General features: G+C 42.9%; 1 protein-coding gene across 5 annotated transcripts in view; it reads left to right on the forward strand.

Annotated features, from left to right (window-relative positions):
* The first annotated feature begins 1,592 nt into the window (after positions 1–1,592).
* Positions 1,593–16,585, forward strand: part of ndrg3b (ndrg family member 3b) — a 40,759-nt gene continuing 25,766 nt past the window's right edge. The window contains exons 1-5 of one of the 5 annotated variants that reach the window (XM_020051796.3): positions 1,595–1,805; positions 5,315–5,523; positions 13,213–13,278; positions 14,304–14,392; positions 15,573–15,605. In XM_020051796.3, the coding sequence (XP_019907355.1) occupies positions 14,336–14,392; positions 15,573–15,605 (90 nt within the window). In that variant the 5' untranslated portion in view covers positions 1,595–1,805; positions 5,315–5,523; positions 13,213–13,278; positions 14,304–14,335. Of the gene's footprint in view, positions 1,806–5,314; positions 5,524–13,212; positions 13,279–14,303; positions 14,393–15,572; positions 15,606–16,585 lie in introns of all 5 variants that reach the window. The other 4 variants (XM_020051797.3, XM_020051795.3, XM_010891840.5 and 1 more) reach the window with 4 other exon arrangements.

A 16,585-nucleotide genomic window follows, 5' to 3' on the forward strand; every position in this document is an offset into this window, starting at 1 on the left:
ATGTAGTAACCAAAAAAGTGCTTAACAATTGAAAATATATTTAAATGTTTTAGTCTTCAAAGTAGCCACCCTTTGATTAAAGCTTTGTACACTGTTGGAATTCTCTCAACCAGCTTCATGATGTAGTCACCTGGAATGCTTTTCCAACAGTTTTGAAGGAGTTTCTACACATGCTGAGTACTTCTTCACTCTGCGGTCCAACTCATCCCCAATCATCTCAATTGGTTTGAAGTGGGGTGGTTGTGGAGTCCAGGTCATCTGATGCAGCGCCATCACTCTCCTCATTGGTCAAATAGCCCTTACACATAATTAAGGTGTGTTTTGGGTCATTGTCCTGTTGGAAAAAAAAATAGCCATGCAAGTTGAGTTTGCATTTAGTTATAAATAAATCATAGTGTGTCACCAGGAAAGCACCATCACACCACCTCTTCCATTCTTCACAGTGTGTGGACCACACATATGGAGATCATCTGTTCACACATTGTTTTACAAAGACAGGGCAGTTGGAACCAAAAATCTCAAATTTGGACTCATCAGACAGGACAGATTTCCAATGGTCTAATGTCCATTTCTTGTGGGTCCAAGCTAGTCTTTTCTTATTGGTGTCCTTCAGCAGTAGTTTCTTTGCAGTTCTGCTTCGGAGCTAACTCTAGGCCCTTCCTTTCCTGTTGCGGACCTCATGACTGCCGGTTTTATGATAGCACTTCATGGTTTTTGCAACAGCGCTTGAAACTTCCTCAAATTAACTTTTATCAGGATATACCTGTTAAATGAAATGCATTCCAGGTTACTACCTCATAATGATGGTTGAGAGAATGCAAAGAGTGTTCCCAGCTGTCATCAAGGCAAAGGGCAGCTATGTTAAAGAATCTACAATATGAAGTATTGAAATATTTTGGTCTGTTTAACACTTTCATAGTTTTGATGTCTTCTATTATTCTATAATGTGGAGAAAAGTAAAAAATAAAGAACCATCCTTGATTGAATAGGTGTGTCCAAACGTTTGACTGGTATTGTACATAGAGAATGTTGACTAGAGAGTTGTGTGGCAAAGACAGGTGGAGCCAGCAGATGGCCCCACAGTGTGGAGTCGGAGAAGGCCCTAGGTCCCCTGTGGCAGTGCAACCCAGATTGTTTCATTTTCATTCAGGAATATTATTTTATTTTCTTTTGTGCATTTTCTTTATCTTTGCATGCAATGGCTGCTGGATTTCTATTTTGACCCATTTCTGAATTTGTTCTTGTACCTTACTGTTTGTTTGAATGGTTCACAATATTTATGTTAGCAGTACATTGGAATACAGCGTCAGACTTATCACTGTTATATTTTTTATTGTGATTGTTTTTCACAGAAGACTGAGACTTTGTTTTATCCAGGATCCAACATGGCAAACTGTTATTTTGTTTAAGAAGCAATTTAATAAATCATTGAACGTTTATCTATACTATGTATAATCTATACTTTGTGTTACCCTTAGCTTTGGATAAGGTAATGGATCAGACTACCAGACTTACTATGAATTCACAAGTTAATAACTCACTGAATCGGATAAGGGGAAATTAGTTCCGAATACAGGAATGTACCTGTTATTATGTACGGATTTACATGCAAAGAAACAGCTCGAAGAAGGTACAGTGTACTGTATACAAATTCATTGGCGCTGTACCCTGTTAACGCGTTGAATGGGTCCGCCTTGAAATGTGTTAGATCAGCGTGGTGGTTTCATTTGGCACATTGCTGTTCTGAACACTAGAAGAATCCAGTCAGCCTCTGCTGTTAACACGGTTTTGTCCAACGTCAACGGGTGAGTCATTTTGTGCTTAATGTACATTCTTAGAGATAAAGGTTAATAAAGAAACGTGAATCCGAATATGACTGTCATTGTCAAGTTGCTCCAAGTAAAGGTTTCATAAAGTGCGTTGTTCTTAGCTAGCATGTATTTGTGAGCTGACTTAGCAAGCAAGCTAACTACTCTAGCTAATGTAAAGCAGTAGTATTGCCGTCTGTGACTGGCAGTTGAAAACCACAGTATATGGCTTGCTAATTTTGTATGAAACCTAGTGTTGTGGAGTTTAATCAATTCTGGTAATATACAGTACGCACATGGTTTCATAATGTGTTGGCTTGTTACAGTGCTACGATACAAGGTAACGTTTGCTAGCTAGGTAGCTAACTTATAACTGTCTATAGCCTAGTACTGTAGCTAGCCAACGGTAATACAGTACAGTACCAGCAGCTGAGAGCCAGGTTGGTACGAAAGCACCAGAGCTATTCAGTCAGTAACTACCTGCACCGTAACATTAACTTGGACCTGAGATGCTACTGTACACCTAAGCGAGATATCCGACCAGTTATAGTACTGTTCGCACCTAATTAGTTACAGCGTGGTTGTTTAGCCAGCTATATTTAGCTAATGGTTACTTTAGTGATTCAATTCATTTCCATGATTTCACATTCAGTACACCTGGCAAATGACGTAGGGGATATCGACTATCACTGTCTGGTAAGCTAGAGCTAGTCCTTGACAGAAGAGCAATGCCCTTTAAACACTGTGGCATTTGGTTCCCCTACCCCGGTAATGTGTTCTTTAGTATTCGTTCTGCTAACCTAGATTCCAAAAATACAGAGAGAAAAAAAAAAAAAACACACACAAACAAATGCTACCAAAGCCATGCGATTAGTGACAGCTGTTTACAAGTCCAGATGGCCTTTGCTAGTCTACAGTAAACCCACAAACACATGCCCCTGATGTTGTGTTCAGACAAAGACTAACATTTATTGTTGTATTATGTACTACGGTTCAGTATGTAATCCTGATTTATGTCGGCTAGTCCACTACTAGTTATATACATTTTTATAGAGAAGGATGTTTTATGATATAATTTAGCCAACCTAATGCTTGAAAATGGAAAAGATCTGTGGAACTGTGATGGGTGAGAATTGGTATGTTGGCAATAGTATTGGTATGTTGCTTAAATTTGTAAAAACAAATAATGCCTTCAACTGTACTTGCTGTGGATATAACAGGAGTCTTCCTGTTCTGGTGTAGAAAATCTAAATGAGGATTTGGACAAGGTTCAGCCTCTGCTCCCAAATCTGTCCACTAACCATTGATTCATAAAGTGTTTATGTACTTTGTAAACCAAATATTTTCTCTTTACTCTGCCCATCCTTACACCTGCACTCTGGCTGTGCAGCAACTGTTGCATGGTCTCTTAACATTCCATTGGCTGTCCTCCTTCCCTCCTCCATCCTTGGTTCTATTTTTGTTGGTGTCCCTGGGGAAGTCTTTGCCAAGCTCTTTTCTGAGCTGGATGGGTATGGGAAGAAGATAAGACTATGGTGAACATTGTATCCTCTGGGCCTCATTTCAGTTGATGAATGTTCTTTGTGTGGTTTATTTGTCTTGTTTAATCAAGTGCCTAGGAAATATAGAAGTTTTAGAAGTTCTTATGTTGGTAACTCCTAGCGGTATAACGTTGGTAACTCGGCAGTATACTTGCATTCATATTTTTAATGACCGTGCCATTGTTAGGGTACGCCCGCACCATTCTACCACAGAAACGCTGCCTTTAAAATATAAAAATTCACATTGAAAGTTTTTTATGATAAATTTGTAATAAGATGGTCATCTTTATTTTAGGAAAGATTGGATGTATCACACACAATTTGCCTTTCAATATTCACTGATTAAATTATTAACCCTAAAACACGTGAAACAACTCCAATGCTATTTGTCCAAAGAAGTCAGTTACGACTGCATTGATTGGTAATCAGATGGAAAGCAAATCAAACTTGTGAGAGTTGATATATTCCCTCAATATATTGCAGCTAGGTTGCATCATTATTAGTCTTGTAATAAAATAATGCTGATGGAACCAATCGGAATGTTTGGTTTACAATGCTGATATTGTCTACAATTGTTTACCATTTTTAGTGTAGCGTTGTGCACAGTATGAATGCATGTGAAATTTCCTAAATATAATTAGCAAATAGGACTGTACACATGTTATCGTTCGAGCTGTTTAGTTGACATGGATGGAAATGTCAGTTTGAAATTTAAGAAATTAGAGGATGACCGAATATAAAAAAAACTTTTAGAATTTCTCCAGGCATCACACCACAGTCTTCACCTGTGCATATTTTATGGGATGATGCACTTTCCAATAACTTTCATGCTTTGGAAATAATATCATGCTTTTGGAAAAAATACAGAAGTTCTCTTTCTAAAATCCTCCTTTGCAATTATGGTAGTTTTACAAGACTTTCATTGCAAATAGAAAAAGAGATGAGAAAATGTTATTAACTAAAATGAAAAAAAAAATGTCTTTTGGATCGGTTTAGTCAGTTATTGTCTCTTCAACAATCCCTGAAAAACAGATGATTAACGAATCTTTTTGTCACTATTTTTGTTGACAAAATTGATACTGATAGTCAACCCCTCTGGGTTAACTTACTATCTGTGAAATGACTAAATCTTCTTTTAAAAAAGCATACTAGTTTGGGACGGTTCCCAAACTAGCTTAATAGTTTGGGATGGTTCCCAATCTTAAATTTTACAATGTTGAAATGACACTGATGAGTTTAGGACTGTTATTAAAAAAATTTACTTGAGTCCTGTTGTCATACTTTCCTAACCAGACTGGATTGAGCTGGGGTTATCAGAGAATAGATGAAGCTGGCTTTTTCCTGATAGTATGCAAAAAGCTGAGAATAAATCCACATGTAATCTACACTGAGCAGGGTAATTGGATTTCTATTTTTAGATATTTTTTCCTTAATAAATAGCAACCTTGGTAGAGTATTACCCTGAAGGAGAAGGTCCCTGGGCTGTGTGTCAGTAAGCACAGTTAATTAGGGAGAGAGGGTGGGGAATACAATACAAAGAAACACAAAGGAAGAAGCTAACATCAAACACCCATTACCCATAATTAATATACTGTCTGAGGTTTTGCTTGGCTTTTTCACAGCTCTAAACCTGTCCTGTGGTCTCTCCTGGCTGTTTAGTGTCAGAGTGCTGTAGCCCTCTGCCAGGAACAAACTATTCCCCGATCATATCCACAGTTCCATTTTACCAAGCTTTTTCATCTTTTGAAGCAAGTACCCTAGTTTCTACCATATCCACATATCCTTTCAGCAGAGACACGAGTAAAGTCCTCATCTGCTCCATTGTTCTAAATAATTACTTCATTAAGCTATGTAATGGAGATGAGTCATGAGCTACACATTGCTCAGCCTGCCAACCACATTTTTTGTAACATTCTGGCTGCACCCATGCAGACTTTACTCATTAGCTGACTCACTGTCCCCCAGGTAGCAGTTGACGGGTTCCTTGCATCTCTACATGTGGATCCCCTCCCGTGCTCCGGCCCTGGGAACATGACCTGGGCTATAAGCTCGGAGCCAGAGACAAAGTGAAACCTGAGCCAGAGAAGAGACACCCCTGGGCTTAGCTCCCTGACCCCAGTGAAGAGGCTGAACTGAAGAAATCATTCCCTTGCTGTTGTGTTTTTGAGGGGCAGGTGTGTGGGCATGTGTGTTCCAGGGGATAGACTGAAGTTAAGTGATCGGCTACACTGCTGCAGAGGTTCTGTTGCATGTTGCACTTGACGCAATTAAGTGTAGCATCCAAGTTCCTCTCTCCTTCCCAATCCAGCCACTCTGATTAATTATGTGAGGACAAGTCCTGACAGCGATCTCCGAGAAGGCACTTCAGCAGATCTACTAGATGCGGCAGCAAAACGAAAAAGATCTTGTTCAGTCCTGATCCAGCTTAATGCGCCAGTTTTCGAGTCCGTCCCCACCTCCATCACTGTCTGGTTTGGGTCTGTGTTGGCGGCTGCTGAGAAACTGCAACACATTGTAGGATAGGAAGTAAGGCTCATCAGCTGTCAAAACGTCCATGGCAATGAATCATGCAGGGAAGATCCCTTCCCAGCCCATTCACCCAGTGTTCCACTCATTCTTTTCTGGTAGGTGGAGGTAAGGCGGCTAGGCAGTACAGGTCAGTGGTTACCTCATAAATCCTGCCACATGAACAGTCTCCACGTGCTCTGACCCTCAGCAACCAGCCATCTGTTCAACATGCATTAACAAGATTGTTCGCCTCCACCATCCAGCTATGTTCAAACTGTTCTATTGCAATCTACACTCTGTAGTATGCGATAGAAGCAGGTAGTTTTGTTTTATGCAAAGGCCGTGCTGTGAAATCTGTAATATGTTTCAAAAACATTTAACTTAATATCGGATTCTGTTGGCATATTATGTAGGGTACAATTTCCATGATCTCATTTTAGAGGTTATCTTTGCTGTTTACAATTGTTTAAACATTTCAGTTCATAATCCTGATTGGAGTATTTGGCCGCCAAAAAAAACATGCTTTTGGTTTACACAAGGATATTTAAACAATGAAAGTTTACCCTAAAAATGATATTTTGCACTTGCCCTTGAGGGACATTCAATTTTAGGCTTACTGTAGGTGTTACAGTTAGATTAATGGTACAGGTTTAACACTGCTTGTTATTAGAGTCGGGATGTTATCCCCCAGTGTTTTAGGTCCACTTCCAAACTGGCACTCTTATCGTAATGGACACCTAATCATCACGGTTCATTCATCCCCTACATAATTAAAAATGAATAATAATAATTGTCAAATACTAATGCTATACAGTAGGTAAATTTATACAGTCATTAATATAAGTGGATCTTAGCGGATGATTATATTGTCAGCTTAGCTGAATAACTAAAATGTAAAATGTAGGTTTATAGTAAGGTATTGTTAGGTTTTGGTTTAGGCGTTAAAGAAAATATGATGTTGAATGTAACAAGAATGTTAGGTCCCCACCAGGCCGGTCATTGTGAGAGCTTACGGCTGCTAACGTCATCCCTTTCCATACATATTTAATGAAGTAGAATGGCAATGGCTATCAACCCTAGGTCCATTTACTTAAGCAGCCATGACTGACTGATGGAAAGCCTCAGCGATGAAGTGGTTATTTATATTTCTTTTTTGGAAGATGCCCAGAAAGGACCGGGTACCTTCAAGGACATGATTATCTGTAAGATGTCGTCAGATGATCTAATGGGTGATTGAGCTTGACTACAGGCTAGTGACAAGCACAGTAAACTCACGAAACTGATGGAAAGCCTGCAGCCTTGTCATTCCACAGGGAGCCCAAGACCAATGAGATGTCCTCTGAATGAGGCTAGTAAACTCAATGAGGAGTCTGTCTGGCACCCTCAGCAGAAGTGGTGCGATGGAGGACAGTATTTGACCCAGGAGCTCCTTTTAGGCTTAACCTGAAAATGTTTTACACACCTATAAGCTTTAACATGTTATCATACCTGTGGTCTATCGCCTTAGCTATGATTATGTTTTTGTTATTGATTATTTGGATAAATCAGGATTGGTCGAAGGCGATGCTTTAACTGGGATGTGATGTTATGGGTCACTCTGGTCACATGGTCATCCATCTAAAATCATTCCTGGTTGATGGAGGAGAGGGAGGGTTTATTTAATACTGAAGAAAGGCATGACCATGCTTGTCTACACAGGCAATGGGAAGTGGAATCTTTCCCCTCTGATTTGTTTTGAAGAACCATAGGAAGGAATAGAATCGACGCCTTTTTACTATCCATTGGACCTGCCTGGCACAATTCCGAATTCTAAACACGGATGCAGACTGGCAGGGCTTCAGGAGACAAGTTCTAATCGGCTCTGACTGCCCAGTCAAGATCCACTGAAGGGAGTTAATTAGAACTACAATAGCATGGCCAGGAGGGGGCCTGTACATGTACTCCTCCTGAACCATTTGATACAGGGAACTCAGTTTGATCCTCTCTGTGAACCTTAATGAATAAATTAAACAAACACATTGGTTTCTCTTTCAGTGTCATGCAAAACCTAGAAAGTTGGTTTTACAAAAAGATATATACAGTATTTTTCAAAAAAGAATGCTACATTGTCAGAATTAATTCAGCCTTCTGTTAAAATAGTCTGCAGTCCTTAAATCTCCAGTTTAGGAAAATATTGACTCCCCATTTTTACTTCCCACTTGCTTCCCATTTTTACCAGCGATGGAAAGAGATGTCACATCACAGAACTAGAATAGCCTATGCAGCTGCCAATACCTCCCATTGACACATCAACGCTGACATTTGGTGTCCTGAGGCAAGACGGGAACAACAAGAAAAACAACAACTCAACGTTGTCTCCTCTAGAAGCAACCCTAGGCAGCAGGTTCTGATCACCGAAGATATTACTTGAGTGGTTGGGATGTTTTTATTTTTTGCTGTCTCTTTTTCTAGCTGTGAATGTGTGTTACAAAATATGATTTTCAGCTACGAGACCCTGACAAAAGCATCATCGCTGAAGTTATAATTATGACTTCACAGTTTGTACTTTCCCACTTCCCACATTGTTGCAAATGTAGCATCAGAATGGAAACTTGAGAGGCCAAACGTAACCATCCTTTCAACACAGACAATGCCAGGAACATTTCAAATGCAATGTTGTGGATGGCTTTTCAATTTCCTGCTGTACCGAACCCTGACCCCAAAGCCGCAATATGTACCGAACCTTCAGGTTGGTGTACGGTTGCCTGCTGGCCTTCACTTATCATCCTACATCTGTAGGCCTAGGCTACATGTAGTTTGCTCTCCTCCTGTCTTTGGTCTCTTAATTATTATTTTTACTCTTATCGATTTTACATCGGTGCTTAAACTTCTAATTGTGAGGATGGGGAATGGAATAACCAACTCATCTAATGCTTGATGATGAAGATTGGTCTCCATGGCAACTGCCAGCAAGATTCTATTGGGGCAGAGGTTTCACTGGGAGGTGATATGGGGGGGGCTGGTCCATTACTGATTAAATAATGTAGTTTGGGTGGGGGCTGGGCCAATCCGAGCCATAGCTCTCTTGTCTGAGAAATTGGGTTAGGGGACACAGTTGGACTAACCAGATTTCTCTATATATGGGTCAAATGTGTGTCATGATGAATTGATCATGTGAAAAACAGCATAAAAAACGAATGATGCTGATTGCCATTTCTTGTGAAATGAAGATGCAAAATCTGGTAACAAAATTAGTTTTCCCCGATTTTCTTTTTATGATCATCAGCAGCCCTCCAACATAACAATAAGGGGGAAAAATTATACGACACTGAGTTTGATCAAGGTGTCGTCCAACTGTGGTTACAGATTTCATAATAATGACGACAGTCCTTATGTATCAATATGAACATTATTCTCTGTATTCTGTTTTATATTTTGAGTTGCCTGTATTATTCTTCAGTTTTCTTGCATTTGACCAGCCTAATGCTTTATTTTGGGAGAAAATACACGTCATATTTAACAGACATCTAAAAAAAAAAAAAAAGCTATTTAAAATTCTATGGGATTGCAGTAGCTGTCTGCTTGTGTCAACTTACATAATCCAAAAAAGAAATAAAAAGCATGTAGAATTACTGTTTAGCCCTTCACTGGCAGACATTTTGCACTTCTCATTAAAGCGCAGCACACCAAAACAATTCCTACGTTACTGAGTGCGCTATAAAAGGAACGTTAAATGACACTCATTGTCGACAGTTGTCATGTCAACGCTGCTAATAGACAGCCAAACTTGTCCCCCTCCCTTTGGGATGTGGCAACAGTGCTTCTGTGGTCCTATCACAGTGGGAGATCATGCCAGATAGTGTCATCACAGTGACCAATGTTGTAAAAGTGTTGACATGAGACAGAGCAGACAAAAATACTAGCAACAGGATCAGATGCAGTGGATAGTTTCCTTACTGTGATTATGAATGCATTTTTTTCCATTGTTCCTATGTTTTCCAGTTTGTGGAACCAGCTTTGATCGTACATGTTCCTAAACACAGGAAATGTGCATATTTTCAAGCTATTTTAATGACCGATTTAGATTATTTTTTTTTTTTATACAAATGTATCTTTTTTTGTGTGCTGATGCTAGGTAAAATCCCTACCAAAGTAGCTAAATGGAAACTCCAAACCCATTCGTTAGTGGTTGCTTGAAGCCTGGACCCCTGGAATGTCTGCAGGGTTTGATTGCTCTCTGTAATGGCCTGTGTGAAGTTGGCCCCCCACCCAATGCCGAACATCAACAAAATAGGCTGAATTGTTTGTGCTGTTTTGTTTGTGCTGCTATCATAAATGTCATTAAGGTCACTCAGCTCCCCAACATGCTCCAAATTCACCCCAAATAGTCTTGTTTGTTTGTGCTGGTTTGTGCCATTAAAAGTTTTGTGCTGCTGCAGCGTTTTATATATTAGACATTTAATTTTAGGGGAAGGCATCACCAGTCCCACAACCTGCTCTAAATTGACTCAAAATAGGCTCAATCGTTTGTGCTATGTTTATGCTGGTAAAGGTTTTTTGTGCTGCTACAGTTTTTGGTACATAACCTACATTTCTGCTGGATAGTGTATTGGCTTTACACTTATTTGACTGTAGCTCATTACGTCTTCAATTGTATCAGTAATAAAGGCAGTCGCAAAAATGACACTTCTTACTGGAACAAATTGAGCACAAACGATTGAGCTAATTTTAAGTGATTTAAAGAGAGCTCTGCCTTAGGACGCAGCCCTGTCCCCTGTCGAGCTCTGCCTTAGGACGCGGCCCTGTCCCCTGTCGAGCTCTGCCTTAGGACGAGGCCCTGTCCCCCTGTCGAGCTCTGCCTTAGGACGCGGCCCTGTCCCCCTGTCGAGCTCTGCCTTAGGACGCGGCCCTGTCCCCCTGTCGAGCTCTGCCTTAGGACGCGGCCCTGTCCCCCTGTCGAGCTCTGCCTTAGGACGCGGCCCTGTCCCCCTGTCGAGCTCTGCCTTAGGACGCGGCCCTGTCCCCCTGTCGAGCTCTGCCTTAGGACGCGGCCCTGTCCCCCTGTCGAGCTCTGCCTTAGGACGCGGCCCTGTCCCCCTGTCGAGCTCTGCCTTAGGACGCGGCCCTGTCCCCCTGTCGAGCTCTGCCTTAGGACGCGGCCCTGTCCCCCTGTCGAGCTCTGCCTTAGGACGCGGCCCTGTCCCCCTGTCGAGCTCTGCCTTAGGACGCGGCCCTGTCCCCCTGTCGAGCTCTGCCTTAGGACGCGGCCCTGTCCCCCTGTCGAGCTCTGCCTTAGGACGCGGCCCTGTCCCCCTGTCGAGCTCTGCCTTAGGACGCGGCCCTGTCCCCCTGTCGAGCTCTGCCTTAGGACGCGGCCCTGTCCCCCTGTCGAGCTCTGCCTTAGGACGCGGCCCTGTCCCCCTGTCGAGCTCTGCCTTAGGACGCGGCCCTGTCCCCCTGTCGAGCTCTGCCTTAGGACGCGGCCCTGTCCCCCTGTCGAGCTCTGCCTTAGGACGCGGCCCTGTCCCCCTGTCGAGCTCTGCCTTAGGACGCGGCCCTGTCCCCCTGTCGAGCTCTGCCTTAGGACGCGGCCCTGTCCCCCTGTCGAGCTCTGCCTTAGGACGAGGCCCTGTCCCCCTGTCGAGCTCTGCCTTAGGACGAGGCCCTGTCCCCCTGTCGAGCTCTGCCTTAGGACGAGGCCCTGTCCCCCTGTCGAGCTCTGCCTTAGGACGCGGCCCTGTCCCCCTGTCGAGCTCTGCCTTAGGACGCGGCCCTGTCCCCCTGTCGAGCTCTGCCTTAGGACGCGGCCCTGTCCCCCTGTCGAGCTCTGCCTTAGGACGCGGCCCTGTCCCCCTGTCGAGCTCTGCCTTAGGACGCGGCCCTGTCCCCCTGTCGAGCTCTGCCTTAGGACGCGGCCCTGTCCCCCTGTCGAGCTCTGCCTTAGGACGCGGCCCTGTCCCCTGTCGAGCTCTGCCTTAGGACGCTCTTCCTCAGACTACCCCCCCGATTATCCTTTTCGATAGTACAGGGAACCAAGGTATAAAAGGAGCTGCAAAATCTGGAACCATATATTACTGTATCATTAATCATTGATTACAGTATTCTGAACCCATTTTTCAAATGTTGTCTACTCCTATTGCCTAAGCCCTTATCACCTGTCTTTATTAAAACATCTGAAATACTGTAGGATTGGAAGGTTAACTGCTGTCATTACACTATTCAAAGATTGTCGCTAGCTAGACACATTGAGATCCTGGCCATCATGTCTAAAGTTTCTGAATGAATGGTGAACAAACAGTTAAACAGCCTTTTTGAGTCAGAGTTTTCACTCTTTGGTGAAGTCAGGCTTCAGAGCTGGCCATGTGTGTACGTCAGCAACACTGAAGGTTCCAAATGATATCTGCTTTGACAGAACAAGCATTATTGTGCATCTGTTTTCGTAGGTTTGTTTAAAGCCTTTAATTCTGTCAACCATCTCATCCTTATTTAAAGACTTAGCCATCTAGGGTTTTCAGATGGCTGTCTAGTCCTCTGACAATCCTCGGACTAGACCGACTCATCACTGTGCCTTTTACACTTCTAACTGGCCATTGCTACATGCATGCACAACAACATACTCATTGGTACCAACATATTTACAACTCCCTTCCTCATCTCACTCCTCAACACCTGCTATTCCAATAGTACTGATCGATGTTTCACACGGGTCACTCCTATAACCCACACTTCCATTGGCCAACGTTCTGTTCCGTTCTCTGCTGTCATTGACTTCAAGTCATTTTCTAAAACAAGCCTTGAATACAAGCTAATCACGCTGATATCTGTGCAACTACTGAGCTCTAAGACATTTGTGCCTGTTGTATTACTAACAGTACCATGAAGACGGTGCCGTTTGTGCCTGTTGTATTACTAACAGTACCATGAAGACGGTGCCGTTTGTGCCTGTTGTATTACTAACAGTACCATGAACACGGTGCCGTTTGTGCCTGTTGTATTACTAACAGTACCATGAACACGGTGCCGTTTGTGCCTGTTGTATTACTAACAGTACCATGCAGACAGTGCTGTTTGTGCCTGTTGTATTGCTAACAGTACCATGCAGACGGTGCTGTTTGTGCCTGTTGTATTACTAACAGTACCATGAAGACGGTGCTGTTTGTGCCTGTTGTATTACTAACAGTACCATGAACACGGTGCTGTTTGTGCCTGTTGTATTGCTAAAACTACCATGAAGACGGTGCTGTTTGTGCCTGTTGTATTACTATCAGTACCAGTGTTGTCTTCCATGTGATTACTTCTCTCTAGTGCTGTCAATCACTCTTACATTGTTCTTCAGTACTCTCTCTCACTCTGTTCCCTGTTTTGCTTTCTTACAGTGAGTACCAGAGGTCCAGTCAGTAATCACCACTTCAGCTTGGTTCATTTCACCATCTCCCTCTCTTGTGAGTGAACAATGTTCAGAGGGCTCTGTTATAAAATGTTGGCTGCGTGCCTCACTGGGTATCCATGGCAACTGATATCTTTCTCTCGATTTATCCTGAAATATATTTTGGAGCTATCCTGAGATCTCTACTGATGCCGGCTTTATAGTCCCCGGCTACCGAAACTACTTGCTTCAGCCAAACGCTGCGCCGTGTCCACAGATGTTAGTTCCTTCTCCATAAGGAACTTGGATCCAAATGCCTCCCGGCAGGGGATACATTTAACTCTTTGGCCAACAACCACTGTGGCTGATGGAAACGTTTTACAGATTTTTTTTTTTACCAGCTAAAATGTTGTCCAAAAGAATGAGTGCACGGAAAACAGAAAATGTGCTTTAATTCTCAGGGTATTTTATTTAACTAAAAAAAAAACACTTAGCATTATACCCAGTGCCATGTTCTGTTTGCCCTGCCCCACTGGACACCTGTTGCTATGTTTGGTTCTGATACCTGTCTTGGACCCTCCTCTACTCATAGTAGCACATGGAATTGTATATTCTGTTATATAGAGTAGGCTACTGCTAATGTACACTTATTTGGTCATATCTAAAGCTCTACCTGTGATTTGGCAGCAATAAGACCATAATGATCTGTATGTGATTGTGGCTATAAATAGCCTATAACCTTTTCGTGTAAATTGACACATACTCTCCCTGTCTCACACATCCTCGTGCCTACTCCCTCACTCTCACACATTGTTTTCCATACTCGCACCACTGTCCACAAACCATCCAGAGCCCAGCTTGACATTAGGCTGGTAAGTCTTGTTAGCCTGCTATATTCGGGGCTAACAAGACTTACATTTCTGATGATGACTGCAATCTAAGGTGTCTCTGACTGAAATGCCTACCGAACGATAGTTCAGTTTGAGTCATCAGGCAAGCAGGACAGAAGGTAGCACTCAGGGAGTACAACTCTGAGAAATAAGTTGTTGGTGGTAGAAATATCATCTTTCTGTGAAGGCTGACTCTTTCCATCTCCTGTAGGTGTGACTGACAGCCATCAGACCCAGGTTAAGATGGATGAGCTTCAGGATGTGCAGCTGACTGAGATCAAGCCCCTGCTCACAGATAAGGTGAGTGGACAGGAAAACATCCACTCCTATGCACTGACGCAAACACACATCCCATCTCCCTAACCAGCAGTGTAACCCTCCTTGACTCATTGTCTCCTCTGTAATATGTACCAGTGAGGTGAAATGTAGTGATGGGTAGGTTCAAAGTAGTGTCCCTGTTTCAGGCATCTCTGATCTTTTCAGGAGAAATGTTTTGAAAAAATGAAGCAGAGGCGTCGCTAGGATCACAAGACATTCAGGGCTAATCCCCCGCCCCGCCCGGGACAGAAAGTACAGGGTTTGGAATGTACATTAGGAAAATGTTGACATACATGATGGCGGCCTACGCATCTACACTGTCATAATGCACGATCGGAATTATAGATGAATAGATCAGGGACTCATTTTCTGGTCAATTTGTGATCCGGGGGCTGTTCGTAAAAAAGATAATGGCCGGATGCCCAGGCCCAACGACGCCTCTGCGAAGAAGCCCAGTTCTGGTTACTTTAAAAGCACGTCCTACTGCAAAATGAATTAAAACAATGTACAATATAAGTTCCACCATGAAATGAACCCCAAAATGTATATAGTTGCAGTTTTATTGTTTTTCCACTTACCAGGTACTTTGCAGTACAGCTGGGCGTTTGGTTCCAGGGGTTAAATGCCAGGTTACTGACCATGACCCAGGGTTCCACAGAGGAAGGTTCAATGTCTAGTGTCCATGGGTAGCAGTTTATTAGAACATGTAGGGTCAAAATATGCACCTGCTGTATATAGACTTGTATGATCCATATTACAATGGGATTATTGGCAGCTATTGCTGCTGGCTAAAACTGGTTGTGGTGAGGCTAAAATCTATTAGATAGGAAATGTGACTGTATATTAGACTAGTGTCTAGTAGATGGGGGGGGGGGTTGTGATGTCACGATGTCACAAACACGACACAGAGAACACAGGGTGACCTCCACTCTGCCCAGAACACACTCTGGCACCGGTTATGTACTCCAGTCTCATACACACTCCCTCCTCCCAGTGCCAGCTGGGGCTCGGCTGGTCCTTCAGTAGGCCTTGTGGAGCCGAATGAGAGGAGTAATGAGGAATAAAGGGCGAGGATGGAAGATGAGCTTTTTACCTTCAAATGTGTCAATCACTTCAGACACTTCATTATGATTTAAGACAATTTTTTTTCTTCTCTCTTCAGAACAGCAGAAACTTCCAGGATTTTGACTGTCAGGTGAGTCAAACATCTCCTAGATGTCTAACCTAGGTACTATCAGGAAATGGCTGGGCCCAGTTGGATCCAGTGAATTAACCTGATGCAAAGCCTATATGTTGGGTGGTTTGAGAGGAACCATCTGATCTCCACCAACATGGTGAGAGATGTCTTAATGTGCTTTGAGCTGATCTTACTTACTGACTGTTTCTTCTTTCCCTGACACATAGTTGACTCCTTTCCAGGTGACCATCACACACACACACCACCCACATCTGTCCTGTGACCTCAGTGTGGAGATTGTGGCACATAGGACAGGGGTGATATCTTGTCATATGTTGTTCACAATAAGCTGAGCTCAGGGTCTTGTGTCCTGTGGGTTGGTGTGTTGTAAGTTGCTGTTCTCAGACTGAGAGTGTGTGTGGATGTAGGTTTATTCCCTGAATCCAGACAACCCTTGGTGTAGGCTTTGCAGTGTAATTAAGGTAACCTAGCCATCTGCAGGGGACTGGAGAGGAGCCTCGCTGCACCTCCGTTTGATAATGACCCGGACTCCCTCTCCTAGTCCATCAGTACTATTCTGTTTCCTATGTTAGTGTCTCAGAGGATTTATGAAGCACCATTCACCTCAAGGTTTGTTACGTCTTTAGCATTTCACACTGACTGACACTGGTTGTGATCAAACAGAAAATGAGCCACTCCAGTCCCACCAAGGTAGTGTTGAACATGCTCAATAGAGCATCCTGTTGTTTTGTGAATCCTGGTCCCTCTGCTCCCAGCAGAGAATTTCAGACTAAGACCACAACACATGGTTACTATAGATTATGGATGAGGGGGACATCTGCAAAGGGTGTGGGGTCATGATATCAACCTTTGTTGGCCAATCTCCTTTTGTCATTGTTCCTCATTAAACAAACATCTTTAATGGCATCTGTATTAACCTGGTTGAATAGGTAGCTGGATCAATCAATCAATCAATCAAATGTATTTATAAAGCCCTT

Source organism: Esox lucius, chromosome 12, assembly GCF_011004845.1.
Source record: "Esox lucius isolate fEsoLuc1 chromosome 12, fEsoLuc1.pri, whole genome shotgun sequence".
NCBI classification, from domain to species: Eukaryota; Metazoa; Chordata; class Actinopteri; order Esociformes; family Esocidae; genus Esox; species Esox lucius.